This window comes from Schistocerca piceifrons, chromosome 2, assembly GCF_021461385.2.
Source record: "Schistocerca piceifrons isolate TAMUIC-IGC-003096 chromosome 2, iqSchPice1.1, whole genome shotgun sequence".
Lineage (NCBI taxonomy): Eukaryota > Metazoa > Arthropoda > Insecta > Orthoptera > Acrididae > Schistocerca > Schistocerca piceifrons.
In genome coordinates, this window is record NC_060139.1 from 1,094,335,921 (window position 1) to 1,094,354,154 (window position 18,234).

Below are 18,234 nucleotides of genomic sequence, written 5' to 3' on the forward strand. Positions count from 1 at the left end.
ATCGCAGTCTTTAACACTGGTAGCATGCCGCGACAGTGTGGACGTGAACCGTATGTGCAGTTGACGGACTTTGAGCGAGGGCGTATAGTGGGCATGCGGGAGGCCGGGTGGACGTACCGCCGAATTGCTCAACACGTGGGGCGTGAGGTCTCCACAGTACATCGATGTTGTCGCCAGTGGTCGGCGGAAGGTGCACGTGCCCGTCGACCTGGGACCGGACTGCAGCGACGCATGGATGCACGCCAAGACCGTAGGATCCTACGCAGTGCCGTAGGGGACCGCACCGCCACTTCCCAGCAAATTAGGGACACTGTTGCTCCTGGGGTATCGGCGAGGACCATTCGCAACCGTCTCCATGAAGCTGGGCTACGGTCCCGCACACCGTTAGGCCGTCTTCCGCTCACGCCCCAACATCGTGCAGCCCGCCTCCAGTGGTGTCGCGACAGGCGTGAATGGAGGGACGAATGGAGACGCGTCGTCTTCAGCGATGACAGTCGCTTCTGCCTTGGTGCCAATGATGGTCGTATGCGTGTTTGGCGCCGTGCAGGTGAGCGCCACAATCAGGACTGCATACGACCGAGGCACACAGAGCCAACACCCAGCATCATGGCGTGGGGAGCGATCTCCTACACTGGCCGTACACCACTGGTGATCGTCGAGGGGACACTGAATAGTGCACGGTACATCCAAACCGTCATCGAACCCATCGTTCTACCATTCCTAGACCGGCAAGGGAACTTGCTGTTCCAACAGGACAATGCACGTCCGCATGTATCCCGTGCCACCCAACGTGCTCTAGAAGGTGTAAGTCAACTACCCTGGCCAGCAAGATCTCCGGATGTGTCCCCCATTGAGCATGTTTGGGACTGGATGAAGCGTCGTCTCACGCGGTCTGCACGTCCAGCACAAACGCTGGTCCAACTGAGGCGCCAGGTGGAAATGGCACGGCAAGCCGTTCCACAGGACTACATCCAACATCTCTACGATCGTCTCCATGGGAGAATAGCAGCCTGCATTGCTGCGAAAGGTGGATATACACTATACTAGTGCCGACATTGTGCATGCTCTGTTGCCTGTGTCTATGTGCCTGTGGTTCTGTCAGTGTGATCATGTGATGTATCTGACCCCAGGAATGTGTCAATAAAGTTTCCCCTTCCTGGGACAATGAATTCACGGTGTTCTTATTTCAATTTCCAGGAGTGTATTTCGAAAATGCGTGGAGATACAGGAAGTTTTCACTTACACCATTACACCACGGTCGGGCAGAGATTCGGAAACCAAACAGCGGACTGTAAGACCTACCCTGCAGCAGGAACAGATACAGATCACATTTCAACAATGACGAAGAGTGAGCTGAAGCTTAAGAGACTGGACAGGAAGAACCAGTGCGGAAGCAAGTGGGTTACGGAAGTACTAAGGAATGTAGAAATACGTGTGAAGTTCTCTAAAGCTACAGATATAGCGATAACGACTAACTCAATAGGCAGTTCAGCTGAAGAGGAAGGACATCTCTAAAAATGGTAATAACAGAAGTTGGAAAGAAAACCGTGGATATAAGGAAGGTAAACTGCGAAGAAACTAAGGATGACAGCAAAAGTGCTTCAGTTGATCGATGAAAGAAAGAAGTACATGTTCAGGATATCCAGGAAGACAAGTCACTTAGGGATGTAATAAACAGGAAGGTTCAAAAAATGGCTCTGAGCTCTATGGGACCTAACATCTGTGGTCATCAGTCCCCTAGAACTTAGAACTACTTAAACCTAACTAACCTAAGGACATCACACACATCCACGCCCCAGGCATGATTACAACCTGCGACCGTAGCGGTCACGCGGTTCCAGACTAAAACGCCTAGAACCGCACGGCCACGCCGGCGGGCAAACAGGAAGGGCAGGAAAGGTAAGGCAAAGTAGCTGCATGAAAAGCATGAAGAAATCAGAACCAAGTGACTGACGGAAGGACTGACCGCACATACAGGAAAGTCAAAACAGTTATCAGTGAAATTAAAAGCAAAGGCAGTAAAATTAAGAGTGGAATGGAAATTCCTCTAATAAACTCAAGGGATGGAGCGAATAGAAGGAAAGAATACACTGAAGGCCTCTACGAGGGGAAAGACTTGTCTGATCACGTGGACAGGGAAGAGATAGGGGATCAGAATTGAAAAGAACTTTGGACGACATAAGATCACCTAAGAGAGAAGGGATAGATAATATTCCATTCGAATTTCTAAAATAATTGGGGTATGTGGTAACAAAACGACTATACGCGTTGGTGTGCAGAATGTGTGGGACTGGCGACATACCATCACACTTTCGGGAAAACGTCGTCAACACAATTCCGAAGACAGCAAGAGCCCACAAGTGCGAGAATTATCGCACAATCAGCTTAACAGCATATGCATCAAAGTTACTGACAAGAATAATATAAGAATGGGAAAGGACATGGAGGATCTATCGGGTGACGATCAATTTGACTTTAGGAAAGGCAAACGCACCAGACAGGCAGTTTTAACGTCGTGGTTGATAACTGAAGCAAAACTGCACTAAAATAAAAACACGTTCACAGAATTTTTCGACCTGGAAAAAGCGTTCGGCAGTGTCAAATGGAGCAAGATTTAAATTCTGAGACTGACCTAGGGATATTGTGGGGAAGTTATACGGAAATCCTCGTAATGTACAATATGTGCAAGAATTCAGAAGAAACAATAAGACTGGACGACCAAAAACGAAGTAAACGGATAAAAGAGATGTAAGTAAGGGGTATAGCCTTTCACCCTTACACTTATACATCGAAGAAGCAACAAGGGAAGTAAGGTTCAAGAGTGACGTTAAAATTTAGCGTGCAAAGATATCAATGATGAGACACGTTAATGACGTTGCTATCCTCAGTCAAAGTGAAGAAGAATTACACGATGTGTTGAATGGAATGAATCGTCTAACGAGTAAAGAATATAGACAGTAAACCGACGAAAGACGAAAGTAATGAGAAGCAGCAGAAATGAAAACAACAACGAACTTAACAACGTAATTGGAGATCACGAAGTAGAAGAAGTTAAAGAATTCTTGTACTTAGGCTGCAAAATAACTAACAGCGGATGCAGCAAAGGGATATAAAAAGGAGATTAGCACAGGGAAAAATGGGTTTCCTGGCCAAGAGAAGTCTGCCAGTATCAGATACAGTCTTTAATCTCAGGAAGAAATTAGTGTGAATGTACATTTGGAACACATTACTGTATGGTAGTGGATCACGGTCTGTGGAAACACCAGAACACTAGGGAATCGAAGCATTTGAGATGTGCTACAGAGCCGGCCGCGGTGGTCTAGCGGTTCTAGGCGCTCAGTCCGGAGCCGCGTGACTGCTACGGTCGCAGGTTCGAATCCTGCCTCGGGCATGGATGTATGTGATGTCCTTGTTAGGTTTAAGTAGTTCTAAGTTCTAGGGGATTGATGACCATAGATGTTAAGTCCCATAGTGCTCAGAGCCATTTGAACCATTTTTGTGCTACAGAAAAATGTTGAAAAGTAGGTGGACCGATAAGGAATGAGGGAGTTGTCGACAGAATAAGCGAGGAAGGGAATGTATGGAATATACTGACAAGAATGATGGACAGGACGATAAGACATGTGTTACGACATCAGGAACTATCTTCCGTGGTGCGTTGAGGGAGCAGTAGAGGGTACAAACTGTAGAAGAAGACAGAGATTGGAATACATCCCGAAAATAATTGAGGATGTTGACAGGAAGTGCTACTCTGAGATGAAAAGTTTGCAAAGGAGAGGAATTCGTGGTGGATTGCATCAAAGTAGTCAGAAGACGGAAGACTTAAAAAATGAGAAGGATTTCTGGGAGGCAGGAGGTGCCCAGCACAGTGTATGTTGTATGGGGAATGGTTGTCTTCAGATGATCCCGTGAGGCCTTGTCCAGGCTGTGGCGGCCCATTTTCCCACAGTTACCGCCACTGCATGTCATAATCCAGCTTTTCGACGCCACAGAATGGCTGCTGAGACGGGGCAGTTGGGACTTCAGTTACATCACTGATGAAGAATACAGCTGCCTCTTCTCCATGTGGGAGCTGGATTCTGAGTTATCTGCAGCTCGTGGCCAACTCTTATTATAATGTAAATGAAGGTCGACCACGGCGTGCAAAGTTTCGCGCTTGCCCAGTGTGCTGCATGCATGTGGTCCGATGCTCAGCCTTTCTCGGCATTACACTGTACGATATGGCAGCTTCCTCTGTTACTGCCAGCCCTGGCACCTGTCTCAGTACATCCACTGGCGCCACCGATCCGGACCTCTGTTCTTCCCACCTTGAGGGAAATCTTGCCATAAGTCCCGCAGATGCCCTGCTGGCTCTGCCATCGTATTCGGAGGCCACTTCCCGTTCCCTTTTAAGAACATGACATGCACGTTCTTTTGGGATCATTTTATTGCGTTAAATAATTGTTTAGTTCAGTATATTTTTGTGCCTTGCGCTGAGCTTTTGGAAGTTATTGTGTTCTGTTTATATGCTTTGTCTGTTGTTGTGTATCAGCTGTCATACGCCACATATTCGGCAGCCTTGTGCAGTGTTATCTTGCATTATTATTCAGGTATTTGTGTAAATTCAGATGTTCTTGTTATGTACGTCACTTTGGTTCCGTTCAGTGCTTGTGAGCTTCGATGCCGGTTGTTTGTTTGATGTTGCGTTGCGTTTCCGGAGGTCCGTGCTGGCTGCAAAACAATGTCAGGAGAGACGGATTGTCGTTGGTATCCATGTCCATGGTGAAACAATGTCAAGATATATGGTTCGCCACTGACGTCTGGGGTCACTTGCCCACGTTTGGGCTGGTCCAGCGCCTCCTCATCTAGCTCGAGCACCACCTCCTATGGCTCCAGTGCCTTCGATGTCTCTTGCACCATCTGCTGTACGAGTCCACACGGTGCAGCTTATGGGGTCATCTGCCATGCCGTCCTGCCCAGCCAGCACACCCCCTCCAATCGGCTGCGCCCGACACTGCCCTCAACTCACGCCTTCGCCACGGAACTGTAGCCTTTCCCGGTGTCCATCACAGCCCAGTACATGTCAGGTCGCTTCTCCAACTCCGCTCCAGTCTTGCTGTAACCTGCTTAGCTCACCGGCCGTTAGCTCAACGTTGCTTTTGTCCTTTTGTACCTACACCACAAGAATGCAGCCGTGGCTGGCCACCCTCAAAATGGTTTTTACAGCTGCTTCGGAAGGGGGAAGGGTAGTTACAGACGGGCCTTAGGCAGACTATACACGGTACCAGTGTGACGTCTTCGCCCTGTATGTTTGCCTGTTCTGTGTTATAGGTCAGTGTGAGCGATGTTGAATAGCATGCCACAGATTCCGATCAAAGTTGTTTTGGTGTCCACCAAGATGAAAGAGACTGCAGGAAACAAAGTAGATACTCAAAATCAGATACCTAGAAAGTTTTCCACGTACAACGAGTGTCCTTGGGTCGGTTGCATGTGAAGTGCGTACACTTGGTTACAACTCACTATGATGCCATGGGACTGCCAATTGAGCAGGCTTATCGGCTTATCGATTAATCCGATAATCGCCCCTGTCGTAACTTCTGAACTGCCGACTCACGTTCGAGAAACACGCCGGTCCGCTCACCCACTCAGCTGTACTAACATTTATGTACTCACTTCTCATCTTCATACACGATTGCGTTACAGCATCTTGCAAATCATGACTAAGACGTCCAACCGAAAGATGTTCTCATCGATTTTAAAACTGCCACTCATGAAACAGTGAACAGAGTTTGGCAATGTGAGACCTGAGTTTTTCCTGGCGTATACAACTTTCAAATAACTTCCGGTAATTCAGCCAGGTAACACTTTCACCGACCGCCGATATTTCGGCGGGAGAACACCCCGCCATTTTCAAGGCAAACTGCAACGGACAGGCGGCGTACATGCAAATTTAAAACCTCGGTTCTCGGACTGAAGCAGGAAAGATAACACAAACACTGAACACTAGTGCCACCAAAGATGACCAAAGTCAGAGCTATCGATGGTGAGACTATGAATTCGCAGGTGAGGTAGCATTGACTCTGTCCCTCTGTTTTTTGACAAGGGAGAGAGCCGGATTCCAAACAGAGTTTAAACAGAAACCTCCATCCCTGTTAACGAGGTTGCTCGCTAATTTAATCTCAACTGCCTCCCTAATAACACTGTCCCAATGCCACCGTTGTTTTAAATAAACATGGTTATGTACAAAAGATGCAACGTTTACTATCTGATTCAGCGTATCGCAGAATCGATGCTGACCCCACAAAAAGTGTTGAGAGAAAGACCAACAGCCTCCTGAAGAAATGTGGTTTGTCGCAGGACACTATCAAGAGTCTTAACACCTATACTGCTGTTCGTCCTAGGTTATATGGCCTTCCGAAGGTTCACGAGGAAGGGGTTGCTTTCCGTCCTATAGTAACATCGGCGCTCCGACATATCGTGTAGCCAAGCATCTTGCTTCTCTGTTGAGTACTCAAGTAGGTCGGTGTGAACATCATATCAGGAACCCAGCTGATTTTTTTACGTCGTTTGGGGAGACTGCGGTTGAATGACTCTGATATTTTAGTGAGTTTCGATGTGGTCTCTCTCTTCACTCGTGTTCCTCTGTCTGATTCGTTCCGGTTAATTGAGGCCAGGTTTGGTGCTGAATTAACTAATCTATTTCGGCATGTGTTGACATCCACTTACTTTTTATTTAATGACCAGTATTACGAGCAGACAGATGGAGTTGCGATGAGTAGTCCGTTGTCTCCTGTGATCGCAAATTCGTTTATGGAAGACTTCGAGGAGCGTGCATTGGAGTCGGCGCCTTTGAAACCCGCCTGTTTCTTTAGATACGTTGACGATACCTTCGTTGTTTGGCCTCATGGTAGGGAGAATTTGAATGTCTTTCTAGAACATCTGAACTCGATCCACCCGAACATTCGTTTTACGATGGAGGTGGAAGAGGATGGTTGCCTTCCCTTTCTCGACATGTTGGTTAGGAGGAAGGATGATGCATCATTGGGACATGAAGTCTACAGGAAACGTACTCACACCGACTTGTACTTAGAGGCTAATAGTTGTCACAATCCGGCTCCCCGTGAAGGGGTATTTCGTACCTTGGTACACAGGGCACATATCGTTTCTGACGCTGAGACTTTGCCAGCTGACCTGTCTCATCTTGAAGTTACATTTCGTCAAAATGGTTATAGTGATAGACAGATTGAACGTGCGTTTCGCTATCGACCAACTGTACATCTGGTGATTGATGATAATTCTGAGTCAACACCTAAGTCTACTGCCTTTTTGCCTTACGTAGGAAACACGTCCAATAAGATCGGTCGTATTTTACGGAAATACGATGTGAAATGTGTTTTCCGACCTCCATCTAAAATTAGAGCACTTTTGAGTTCCGTTAAGGACGATCTTGGACTGCGTAAGGCGGGTGTATATCGTATTCCTTGTAGCTGCGGCATGGCATATATTGGTCAGACTATCAGGACCGTGGAGGACCGATGTACTGAGCATAAACGGCACACACGATTACAGCAGCCAAGTAGATCTGCTATTGCCGAACATTGCTTGGATACTGATCACCCCATGTTATATAATAACACCGAGATATTGGCATGCACATCCAGCTATTGGGACAGTGTAATTAGGGAGGCAGTTGAGATTAAATTAGCGAGCAACATCGTTAACAGGGATGGAGGATTCTGTTTAAACTCTGTTTGGAATCCGGCTCTCTCCCTTGTCAAAAAACAGAGGGACAGAGTCAATGCTACCTCACCTGCGAATTCATAGTCTCACCATCGATAGCTCTGACTTTGGTCATCTTTGGTGGCACTAGTGTTCAGTGTGTGTGTTATCTTTCCTACTTCAGTCCGAGAACCGAGGTTTTAAATTTGCATGTACACCGCCTGTCCGTTGCAGTTTGCCTTGAAAATGGCGGGGTGTTCTCCCGCCGAAATATCGGCGGTCGCTGAAAGTGTTACCTGGCTGAATTCGCGGAAGTCATTTGAAAGAGTTTGGCAAAATTAATATATCATGGGCTTTCGGATTCACCTTGCTCAGTCTTGGTGGTGGATGATGGAGGTGCTAGACCAGTCGAATACTTATAAGGCAACTCCCAAGAAGCCAGAGAGTTATTACTTGAAAATTTCTTCGTGCTACTTTTTCTGAGTCCTGATCAGGCGATGGAGTGCTTCACTGATGATTTCATGACTGTTATCCCTGTTGACTGGGTGTGGGAAGACGGGGGAGCACGATTTGAAACAGAACCCTGCAATAGTAAAATTTACCAGGTACGTTTTCGACACATGTACCGTATATCCCACGACGCCTTGTTTCCGCCAACTGTATGGGCCGAATACGGGTCCACCTACAACTGTACCACCAACAGTTGCGAAGCTGTCCATAAAAATAAAAAAAAATAAGAAACCTGTTGAGAAGGAAGCGTTTTTACAGGCGTAGAAGGAAGAACTGAGGAAACGAATCGTCTATCGATGCGGTTTTAACTAAACTGAATCTTTAACAAACGAATTGGCTTCATGTTTTTGACCCAACAACTGGAAAAGTAAAACTGGATGATATTTTTTTGACTGTTTGTTGTTTGTCAGTGATGTATTTATTGACTGATGTTTTAGTTGTAATTTAAGTGGCGAATATGGGAGGCCGTCTGCCATCTTCCTCGTGGTGGCCCTCGGGTAAGGCTAACTGGCTGACTAAATCCCGTGTTCGCTGCTAACATGTCACCAGTTTGCCTCTGTCTGCAGTTCACATAATTAAGAGAGGGCTGTCCACAGTTCACAAGTTGTTTTTGGATCTATAACGTCGACCAATTCTTCAGGTATCGATAAACAGATATTCGAAATAATGTTTTAATGGATGCCTTTTCCAAGGATGTTTCGAAAAGTTAATATGACTGTCCTGCTAAAAGCCAAACTTCGTAGGGTTGTTCTCATTGTTGTCTGCAGGGGAACGCAGCGTCAGAGGCAGCGTACAAAAGCTACTGGTTAGGCGACAGGAACAGCTTTCAGATGCTGCTGTGTGTCGTGGTGGCGCTGTCGATGGAATTGTGGGTGAACACGCGTTGAGTTGTTTGCAGGGTGAAGCGATGTGCCTAAAGGCCGGTTCCCACTAGAGCGCGGCAGTGCGGCGTGCGGAAACGGCAGCGGCAAGCGTTTTCCGCGTTGACGCGGCGGCTCGCGGAATTGGCGTTCCCATCTGGAAGCGGCAGACGTTAGCGGTAGCCAATGACGGACAGCCACTGAGGTACGGGGCAGGACCCACTGAAACGCGCGGTGCGTTAGATTAACTATATCTTACACCTACATGAAGGAAAGACGAAGTTGGGTGAAGCCATACAAATTTTTCATTTTCTGTACAATGTACTCTTTCACATATTTCATTATTCATGTTTTCTCATTTCACCATAAACAGATTTCATGACTACCGTTCACGATTGTTCACTATCTCCTAACACACTGAAACAATGTACAACAAGAGAGATTATTCAGATAGTTAAGCGAGACAAAAATTTAAAATGTGATACGGTAGCAGGTACACGAAAACAGTAAGAACACAAAGGCTAGGTGGAAGGGATGAAAGTGGAAGCCACCTGATAGAATTTCCCACAGAGCATAATGTAATCATCGCCAGCACCTTGCTTAAGAATCACGAAAGAATAATATATATTTGGAACAGTTTTCGAAACCAGATTTTAAATTGTAAGGCATTTCCTGGTGCAGACGCAAACCTGACTGAAGACTGTCAATAGCAAGAAAAGCGTTCTGAAAAAGAAAATTTGTTCACACCGAATATAAATGCTAATGGTTGGATACTACTTTACAAAGGTATTTGTGTGGAGTGCAGCCTTGTATGTAAGTGAAACGTGGACGATGAACAGTTCTGTCAAGAAGACAATGGACGCTTTCAAAACGTGGTGATTCATAAGAATGCTGAACATTAGATACGAGGATCGTGTGACTAAAGAAGAGGTACGGAATTAAATAGAGGAGGAAGAGGAAATTACGGCACAACTTTGACAACAATAGGGGTTAGTTGACAGGACGTATTATGGGGCGTCAAAGAGTGAGGACAAAGGGGTTGGGTGATAGTATTCTGATAACAATCATCTGTTGAAATACTATTCTACTATTTTATCTATTAATGTAAGCAGTGAATTTACTCTTCCATGCACTCCTTAAAACATTTAAACCAAAACTGAAATCAGCTGAACACCAAATCTTTCAACCACTGTCTGACAACTACTGGATTCACTTTCAACTTTCTATAACTATCACTGGCTAGCCACACACACATACAGATATAAGGAGAACAAAAATAAACAAACATTAGTTTTCAGCATATAATTCTGCAGGTTGGCAACATATACATAAACAAACCAGACAGGAAGGGACATGAGGTGAACACACTGTAGTTACGACTTTAAATCAGAGTTTTCGGTAAAACGTCTACTGCTAGTGACAGAAGAAAAAAGAGCGAACATGAAAATGTGCTTATGTTCCATAATCTAAGTTTTAGTTCAACCTCCAGCATGTGACCAGGTGAGGGTAAACGTATATGTCCGCCAAAAACTCAATTCACTGTAAGTAATCAGTCATTCACGTAAAAAAAGATGTGAACTGTTTTATAATCTGCAAGTATCACAGATCAAAATAAAACTGAGTCATTCTAGATTCCACCGAAGATGCCTTAAAGTAAAAGGCGAAACGCGTCTTGAATCAGTAAAGTACACTGGATAAAGAAAAAAGAAAGGAAATAATCAATAGCTCTACATATTTAGTAAATTACATCTTATGACATACCAGCAAATTAGTTTCGGTTTAACTTCTCATTCAACATGCTATTAATGCCATTTAAAAAAATTCATCTATCCCTTCTGAAAAACTGCAGTTACTTTCATATCTCGGTAGATAAACAGATTTAGGATATTTATCATGCGACGAAATACATGACTTTACACAAGTTATCGTTTGCAAAAAAAAAAAAAAAAAAAAAAAAAAAAAAAAAAAAAAAAAAAAAAAAAAAAACACATTTCGATTTCTTGAACCGTTTACGAAATTTGCGGTTGATACAACCACATGGTTTACGACGAGCAGGACGAAGTACCGGTCGCGTCGCGAGCAACCCGCGAGCGGTGACGGCACAGCCCATCCGCCGACATTACAGTCAATATCTCGAGAACGGTGATAGCTATCGATCTGCTCTCAGTTTTAAAAACAATTTCCATATGTTGACTAAATTTCATACGCAATAATGTATTACTTAAAATGAACTGTACGCAAAGTCCACGCAATGCGTTTTTACCTCTGCACACTCATTCAATTTTCGTGTAAAGGTTTACGTAAATGCGATACAGCAAGTAACCACCACGAATAACGAAAAGAAATTCGGTTCTTTATCGAGAGAAGATATCAGGCTGTAACATGCCCAAGAATCAAATTTTTCTACGGAATAGTTTCCTTGGAATCGGATGATAAGTATTTCATAGCTGCCGCCGCGTCCGCGCCAGCGGTTCGGCGAAAGTTCGCGTGGCCCAGGGTTCCGTACCTGACGTCACGCTCAGCGCGTTCTGTGATTGGCGGCGCGCACCTGGAGCGCGGCACGCGGCAGCGGAAGCGGTTCGACATGGGCAGACCGCGACGCAGAGCCCGCCGCGCCTTGCCGCGCGGTTTTGACGCGCGGCAGCCCTAGTGGGAACCGGCCTTAACAGGCTTACAGCAGCCGCTGTGTGAGCGCTGGTATCACCTTCCACAGAGTGCTCATAGTCGCATTGTTATTGTTTGTAGAGTTGGAGCTGTCAGCGGCGGCGTGCGGCAACCACTGGGTGACCGCTGACGTTGCCTTCCTGAGAGTGACCTGCACCGTGTGGTTGCCGTTGTTGTCAGGGCGAGGCACTGTCTTTGGCGGCGTACAGCAGCCACTGGGTGGGCGCCGGTGCCGGCTTCCAGAGGGCGCTGTCCATTGTGATGGCGCGAGCCCAAAAACCACTGCTCATCACAGCGGGACACCTCTACCCGGTCAACACGGCAGCCTTCGTTGCGGTCAGTCCAGTTTCTCTCCATCTGCTACTGTCGTTGCGTTTAACGCCTTAACAGAAGTAGTCAAAACTCTTGGGAGTTGTGTTGGATGCGAGTTCATTACAATACATTGACGAGCTATTTAATTTGAGATGTTTACCTAGTTGTGTTGTGATGGTGATGATGGTGATAGGAACACATCGCCACAAACCAAGATGATGGTGCTGCGGTTAGCGCATTAGATTTACGTTTGAAAACTCTGGGGCTCAAATCTCTATCAAGCATTACTACTTTACATCTGAATTGTTGAAAACGGGTGCTCAGAGTGTTCCTTTCGAAAGGGCACGAACGAGCTTGAGTTCTTATCGCTCTTCTTTATTACTTTCATCATACGAGTTCGTATGTACGTGTATGAGAGAGTGAAACTCACATTAGCCTCTTTTTACATCTTTTTCTCTGATCGCTAGACTCCAGAGATAATACGTTGGTTATTTAGACACACGAAGAAAGACAAAGTAAATTTAGTGGATAGTACCTTCGTGAAGTGGCAAGCACTTATACTTGCGTAAAAAATTTCTTGCTCAATAGTGGCAATACGAAAAGAATGAATCTTTCTGTTTGTTTCTCTCAGATTGCCAAAAGGTCAACTCATTTTATGCTCAGTACTCAAGTAAAAGCAAACGAACTGCGTCCTCTTGAATTCTATTACCGTAGAATAATATTGCCAGAACTTTTAAATGAAGATCTGCAGGCTGCCAGTGTCATTACTGGCTGGAACCCTAGCTGGAGTGCCTCAGCCGCCTGGTGCAGGTGTTTCCATCGTGCGCCATTCCACTGCCTTACGTGTAGAAGGCTGCCAATATGCATCAACGATCAGGTCAGCAATACTCTCAAATGGGACCTCATTTATTTCGAAAAATTCACTTAAGATTGCGTGCTGTGCATTACATTTTCTTTTCTTTTTGCGGCACGTACATTAAAACTTCAAAACAGAAATTAAATTTTTTAATTTTTTAACAAAATTTCAAGGTCGGGAAATGAACATTAGCTTTTTATTTTAAAATATTAATTATTATAAATTTTTAGTGAATTAACTGATTTTGCTGATGATGTTACTCCAAATGCAAAAAAAAAGAAATACAACTATAGTTTTTAGTGTAATTATCTAGGTCACTATAAAATTATGTAAGTAAGTTTCTCCTGCTCTCTGTGGTGAGATTTTGGCTAGGAAACTGTAACTCTGAGTCCGTTGAGCTACTAAAGTCGAGAGGGCAGAAATTGCTCTCCAAATTATTGTTTCTATGTGTCTTAGATCACACAATTCATGTAAAAAAGTTGTTTATATCTTTTATTCCCCTTTTTAGCAAAATACCCCAACAGGCTTTTCTATGGGTTGATTGATTTGTAAGCGTATGCTTTAACCTAATGCTGATGAAATACTACTCCTCTACACACATAAAGGTGAGTACTGCTTCTGTAGTAAACACAGAGACTTAATACTCTAACTCATTCAAACGCACTACAAGTATTCTAATATGATATGGGGATGCGGCCGGCTGATGTCTTTGACAACTGCCGATATTTCTACAAATGCATACCCCGTCATCATCAAGGCACGAATGCCGCAAGGAAGCGCCGTGCAAGGGAACTGAAAACCTCAGTTTCATATCCGTAAAGATAACACTCTCTCTCTCTCTCTCTCTCTCTCTCTCTCTCTCTCTCACACACACACACACACACATACGAACGTAGGTACACATTGTAAACATCAACATCACCACTTAGAAAACGGTGGGCGACGTCAGAATATATCGATAGTGAAAATTAATACCAGCGGGTAAGAGAGCATTAACTCTGTCCCTGTACTTTTTTACATGGGAGAGAACCGGATTCCATGCAGAATTTAAGCAAGATCTTCATCTCTCTCTATAACGCCACTTGCTGATATAACAGCTTCATTAATAACACAATCCCAATGGCTGGAAGTGCATGCCAGAATCTCCGTGTTGTTACATTTCATAGGATGTCTGGTGACAAGACAATGTTCTGCAGTAGCAGATTTATTTGGCTATTGTAGGTCTGTGCTTAGCACACCGATTATTCACGTTCCTAATTCAATTATTCATAAATAAATTATTGATCAATCTTCGTAAAAATGATTAGAGCCCCGGACTGCATTATCTCAGACGTAACAACTGATCACCGACTTCTCAAGAATCACCAGTGAAAATCCATTCCCTGTACCAAAGTGCGTGAAATATTTTATGTCGTTGGCCGAATAACACATTAGCCAAACTGCTTCTTATTTCAGTAATCTCCGTCTTTCAAACAGCCCCAGTCACGAAATCAGTTGACACGAAAACACGAAATAATACATTCTAGAAAGCAAATATTTCCCATGTTATATTATTAAAGTACTGAAAAATGCCTAGTTTCCCCATGTATGTGACTCACATTCTGTAAAGAAATCATACTTCACAGACGTGACGCATTCGTTCCTTCGTTCACTCAGACCACAGAAGAGATGAAGTCAGCAGCTCGTGGTCTAGTGTCAAACGTTGCTACCTGGATCACGTGGCCCCGGGTTCGATTCACGGCCCGGCTGGAGATCTTCTCTGCCCTGGGACTGGGTGTTTGTGTTGTCCACATCATTTCATCATCACCCTCATCATTCGTGACAGTGGCTATATTGGACTGTGAAAAATACTGGACAGTGAAAAGATTGGGACTTCGTAAGGGCAATGATGACCGTGCAGTTGAGCGCCCCACAAATCAAACGTCATAGTCAAGTAATGAAAATGACGTCATCCAACACGTAAAATAGTACTAGCTGTCTCAAACTCCAACTATTACGCAAATTTTAGCATTTTAATGAAAATGCTGTTTACTCAGTTACTTAATCATCAAAGATTCAGTTAAAGTTCTTCAATGACTTTAGCACGAAACATCTTAGAAGAGATCGAAAAATTAGGCAAACAGTTACAAACAAAGGTTTACTAGCCGTTGAAGTAGGTTTCAATATTTGTAAAAATAACTTCTTCAGAAGTAGTGGGCCTTGTTACACCACATGATGGTACGTTAGATTAAATGAAGTCGAGCGGCTCTTGTCATATAAAAAATTGGCAAAACAAGATTCACTACTCCTGAAGATGTTTTCACAAACATGGAAACCTATGTCAAGGGCAACTCGTTGGCTGATTTTTCAACCTCTTGACGTTTAGACAGTTGCTGTTCCGCAGTCATGTTTAAGATTTTTAAAACATATTAGCATTGATAGCCACAATTCTTGCATTTTAAGTAATCTTGAATAATTCGAAAGTTACTTTAGAGATCAAACTAAAATTCATAGCGTCGTTACCTATAGACATTACAAAAGGTTATACAAAGTTTTATAACAAGTTACTAGAAATGTCTTTAATAATGCCTAGGGATGTATGTACTAATTTATCTGTGTTAAGTGCGTGCGGCAAGAAATTTTCTGTTAAGATTTTCTGCCAGCAATGTGTATTGCTATGCCTCTCATTCCCTGTGATACTCAATTTTTTAATAAATCCTATGAAATACATAAAATATTATAATTGCCAGTTTAAAAAAAAATCAGAAATACACGGCCACTATCCTCCAGACTTGGCAGCTATGGAAGCTAAACAAGTCACAAAGTTAAAAAATTTCATACATAATTCCTCAAAAATGCTCACATCGTTGCAAAAAATTTCTAATTACAATTTCCACTCTTTTATATTAAACATTCCGACTATTTTCAGAATATTATGTAGCCGTAGTGGTTGCTGTCCGAAATCTCTTAAGACTTTTTCTATCTTTTCACTCGCTATGGTGAGGCTTGTACTACACTACCAATTCTCGTACTTGATGCTTTCCACTAGTTTCTCGCCTTGGGGCGAGTCTTTACTTACGAAACTGGATCCAGTCGTACCTTAGCAACAGCACTTCTCAGAAGGGTACGAAGAAGAATTCAAAGAGAGTCCTGACCCACTTTCACACTGCTTTCATATCAGGCCACCTGTCGTAAGCATTGGAGTCAGAGGGTTCTGCTTCTGCCCCTGCATACTTAATTTTCTTGACATGTATCTGTCTTTCGGGAATTTTGTTTAAACAAAATGGCGAAAAAAGATGTTGCTGGTTTACCGGCACTACTTTCGACTTGGAAACCCAAATATGAATGTATTTTGAATATAGAGCAGGGGCGGCCAGAAACTTGGCGCGTGGGTGAGCCCCAGGCACGTGGGCCGTTCTCTCGTGTTGCTCCCCTGATCTCGCTATGCTGTTTGGGTAGGGACGGCGGAGGAACACAGACCAGCTTGCTTGCGGCTTGGTTTCATATTATGCCATATTAGGAAATTCGAAAATTTGAGCAATGTGTCATGAAGAGCGGTATTATACTGTTACTGACTGTTAGTACAAGCGTATATACCTACAGAAACAAAAACAAAAAAATTGAATGAAGTTGAATTTGCAATTGCTTTACGTCAGTAATATTGTGTTAGTTACACAGTGAAAGGTGGCTACACTGAGCCACAGCGCCAGAGATTGCGCCAAAGAGTATTATTCAGCCGCCTCCACTGGCAGTGCTTATTGAGAAGTAGTGGTAGTAGTCAGTGCTTGCTGAGATGTCGTAGTGAAAAGTTCTTGTCGAGAGGTCGTAGTAGGGAGTGCTTGTGCAGATGTTGTAGTAGTGAGTGCTTGTTCCATGTTTTATGCAGTTGTTTGATGGGCTAGACAGCAGATGTTGTTCTAATGGAGATATTGTAATGATTAGAGTGCTTTTCATCAATATATATGAAGGTAACAAAACTCGCTTTATTTCTCATTATTTCAATGTCTTGAATAACGCGTCATTACAGGTTCAGTCAACAAAGCATCTGGCTTGTGTTCTTGTATTAGAGTGTAATTCTGGTTTTCTTGCGCAATTATAGTATTTCTATTTTTTTAATTACTTCAGTATAAATGATATTTAAAATTTCTTGTCTTATTGAAGAAGAGCCGTGCCAGATGTGTACGTTGAATCACACTTTCACACACAGAACAGCTACACTTGTGCTTTGTTGGCTTCGTAGGTTTTATAGTTGCTGGGGACTTAATTAATTAATTGTATTAACACACCGTTGGGTGGCTTGCGGAGTATCAATGTAGATGAATGTAGAAATTTTCTTTCATTCTTTGTTGTTATTCTATGCAGTCAGATTGCGCACTAAAACTAGTCAGGGCCAACCGTTTACGACACTTCGTAATCGGACATACAGCGACTAAAATTAAAAAAATATTTGCATTAAAATAATAATTAAGCCCCCATGCAACAGCTCCATGCAAAATTCTTACAACATTTAATTGAGATACACAAAAAGATACAAAAACAATGAGTCTGTAGCACACCGTTAGGGGCGCAATAAATTATCATAACTACATATAAAAAGAGAAACAAAATTATTACCTAGCACTTCTCTACCGAAATAGACGTGGCTACAATTTTCAACAAAAATATCAGAAACAAAACGAAATTTTCATCGTTATTTAATTACTTTTGCTTCGCTGAAGTCATAATAAAACTGCTGTCTGGTACAAACTGTAGGCACACTAATAAACGCAGGTAGTTTATCCGACTGTCGTCACTCATGCTGCCACATAATCGTGACTTCCTTATTTCATTATCGAAAAACCTCTTTGACACACGTAAGTCGATCCAAACATGGATATCACCTTTGCAGTCCCATTATGGAGACGAGGAAAGCCTTCCCGAGGAAAACCTTTGTAGAACCCCTGAACAGTTTTAATGTAATAGAATGTGGCTTTTAATCAAATGGTTCAAATGGCTCTGAACACTATGGGACTCAACTGCTGAGGTCATAAGTCCCCTAGAACTTAGAACTACTTAAACCTAACTAACCTAAGGTCATCACACACATCCATGCCCGTGGCAGGATTCGAACCTGCAACCGTAGCGGTTGCGCGGTTCCAGACTGTAGCGCCTAGAACCGCTCGGCCACTCCGGCCGGCTGGCTTTTAATCGGAAATTACGCTGCAGATCGATCAATTCAATCTGCAGATGGACAACTGAAATGGCAAGTGATCTTGTGAGGTTGGTAGTGTCCTGAAAATATTTCATAATTGTTCCGGTACTTCTTCCAGCACCGAAATGAATTAATCGAAATGGCATTTTTTTTAACATGAAAGA

General features: G+C 43.6%; 1 protein-coding gene across 1 annotated transcript in view; it reads left to right on the forward strand.

Moving 5' to 3' along the window:
* Window positions 1-18,234, forward strand: part of LOC124776155 (odorant receptor Or2-like) — an 81,697-nt gene that overhangs the window by 53,817 nt on the left and 9,646 nt on the right. Inside the window, exon 4 of the mRNA XM_047250995.1 lies at window positions 11,913-12,068. Coding sequence (XP_047106951.1) covers window positions 11,913-12,068 — 156 coding nt within the window. The remainder of the gene's footprint in view (window positions 1-11,912; window positions 12,069-18,234) is intronic.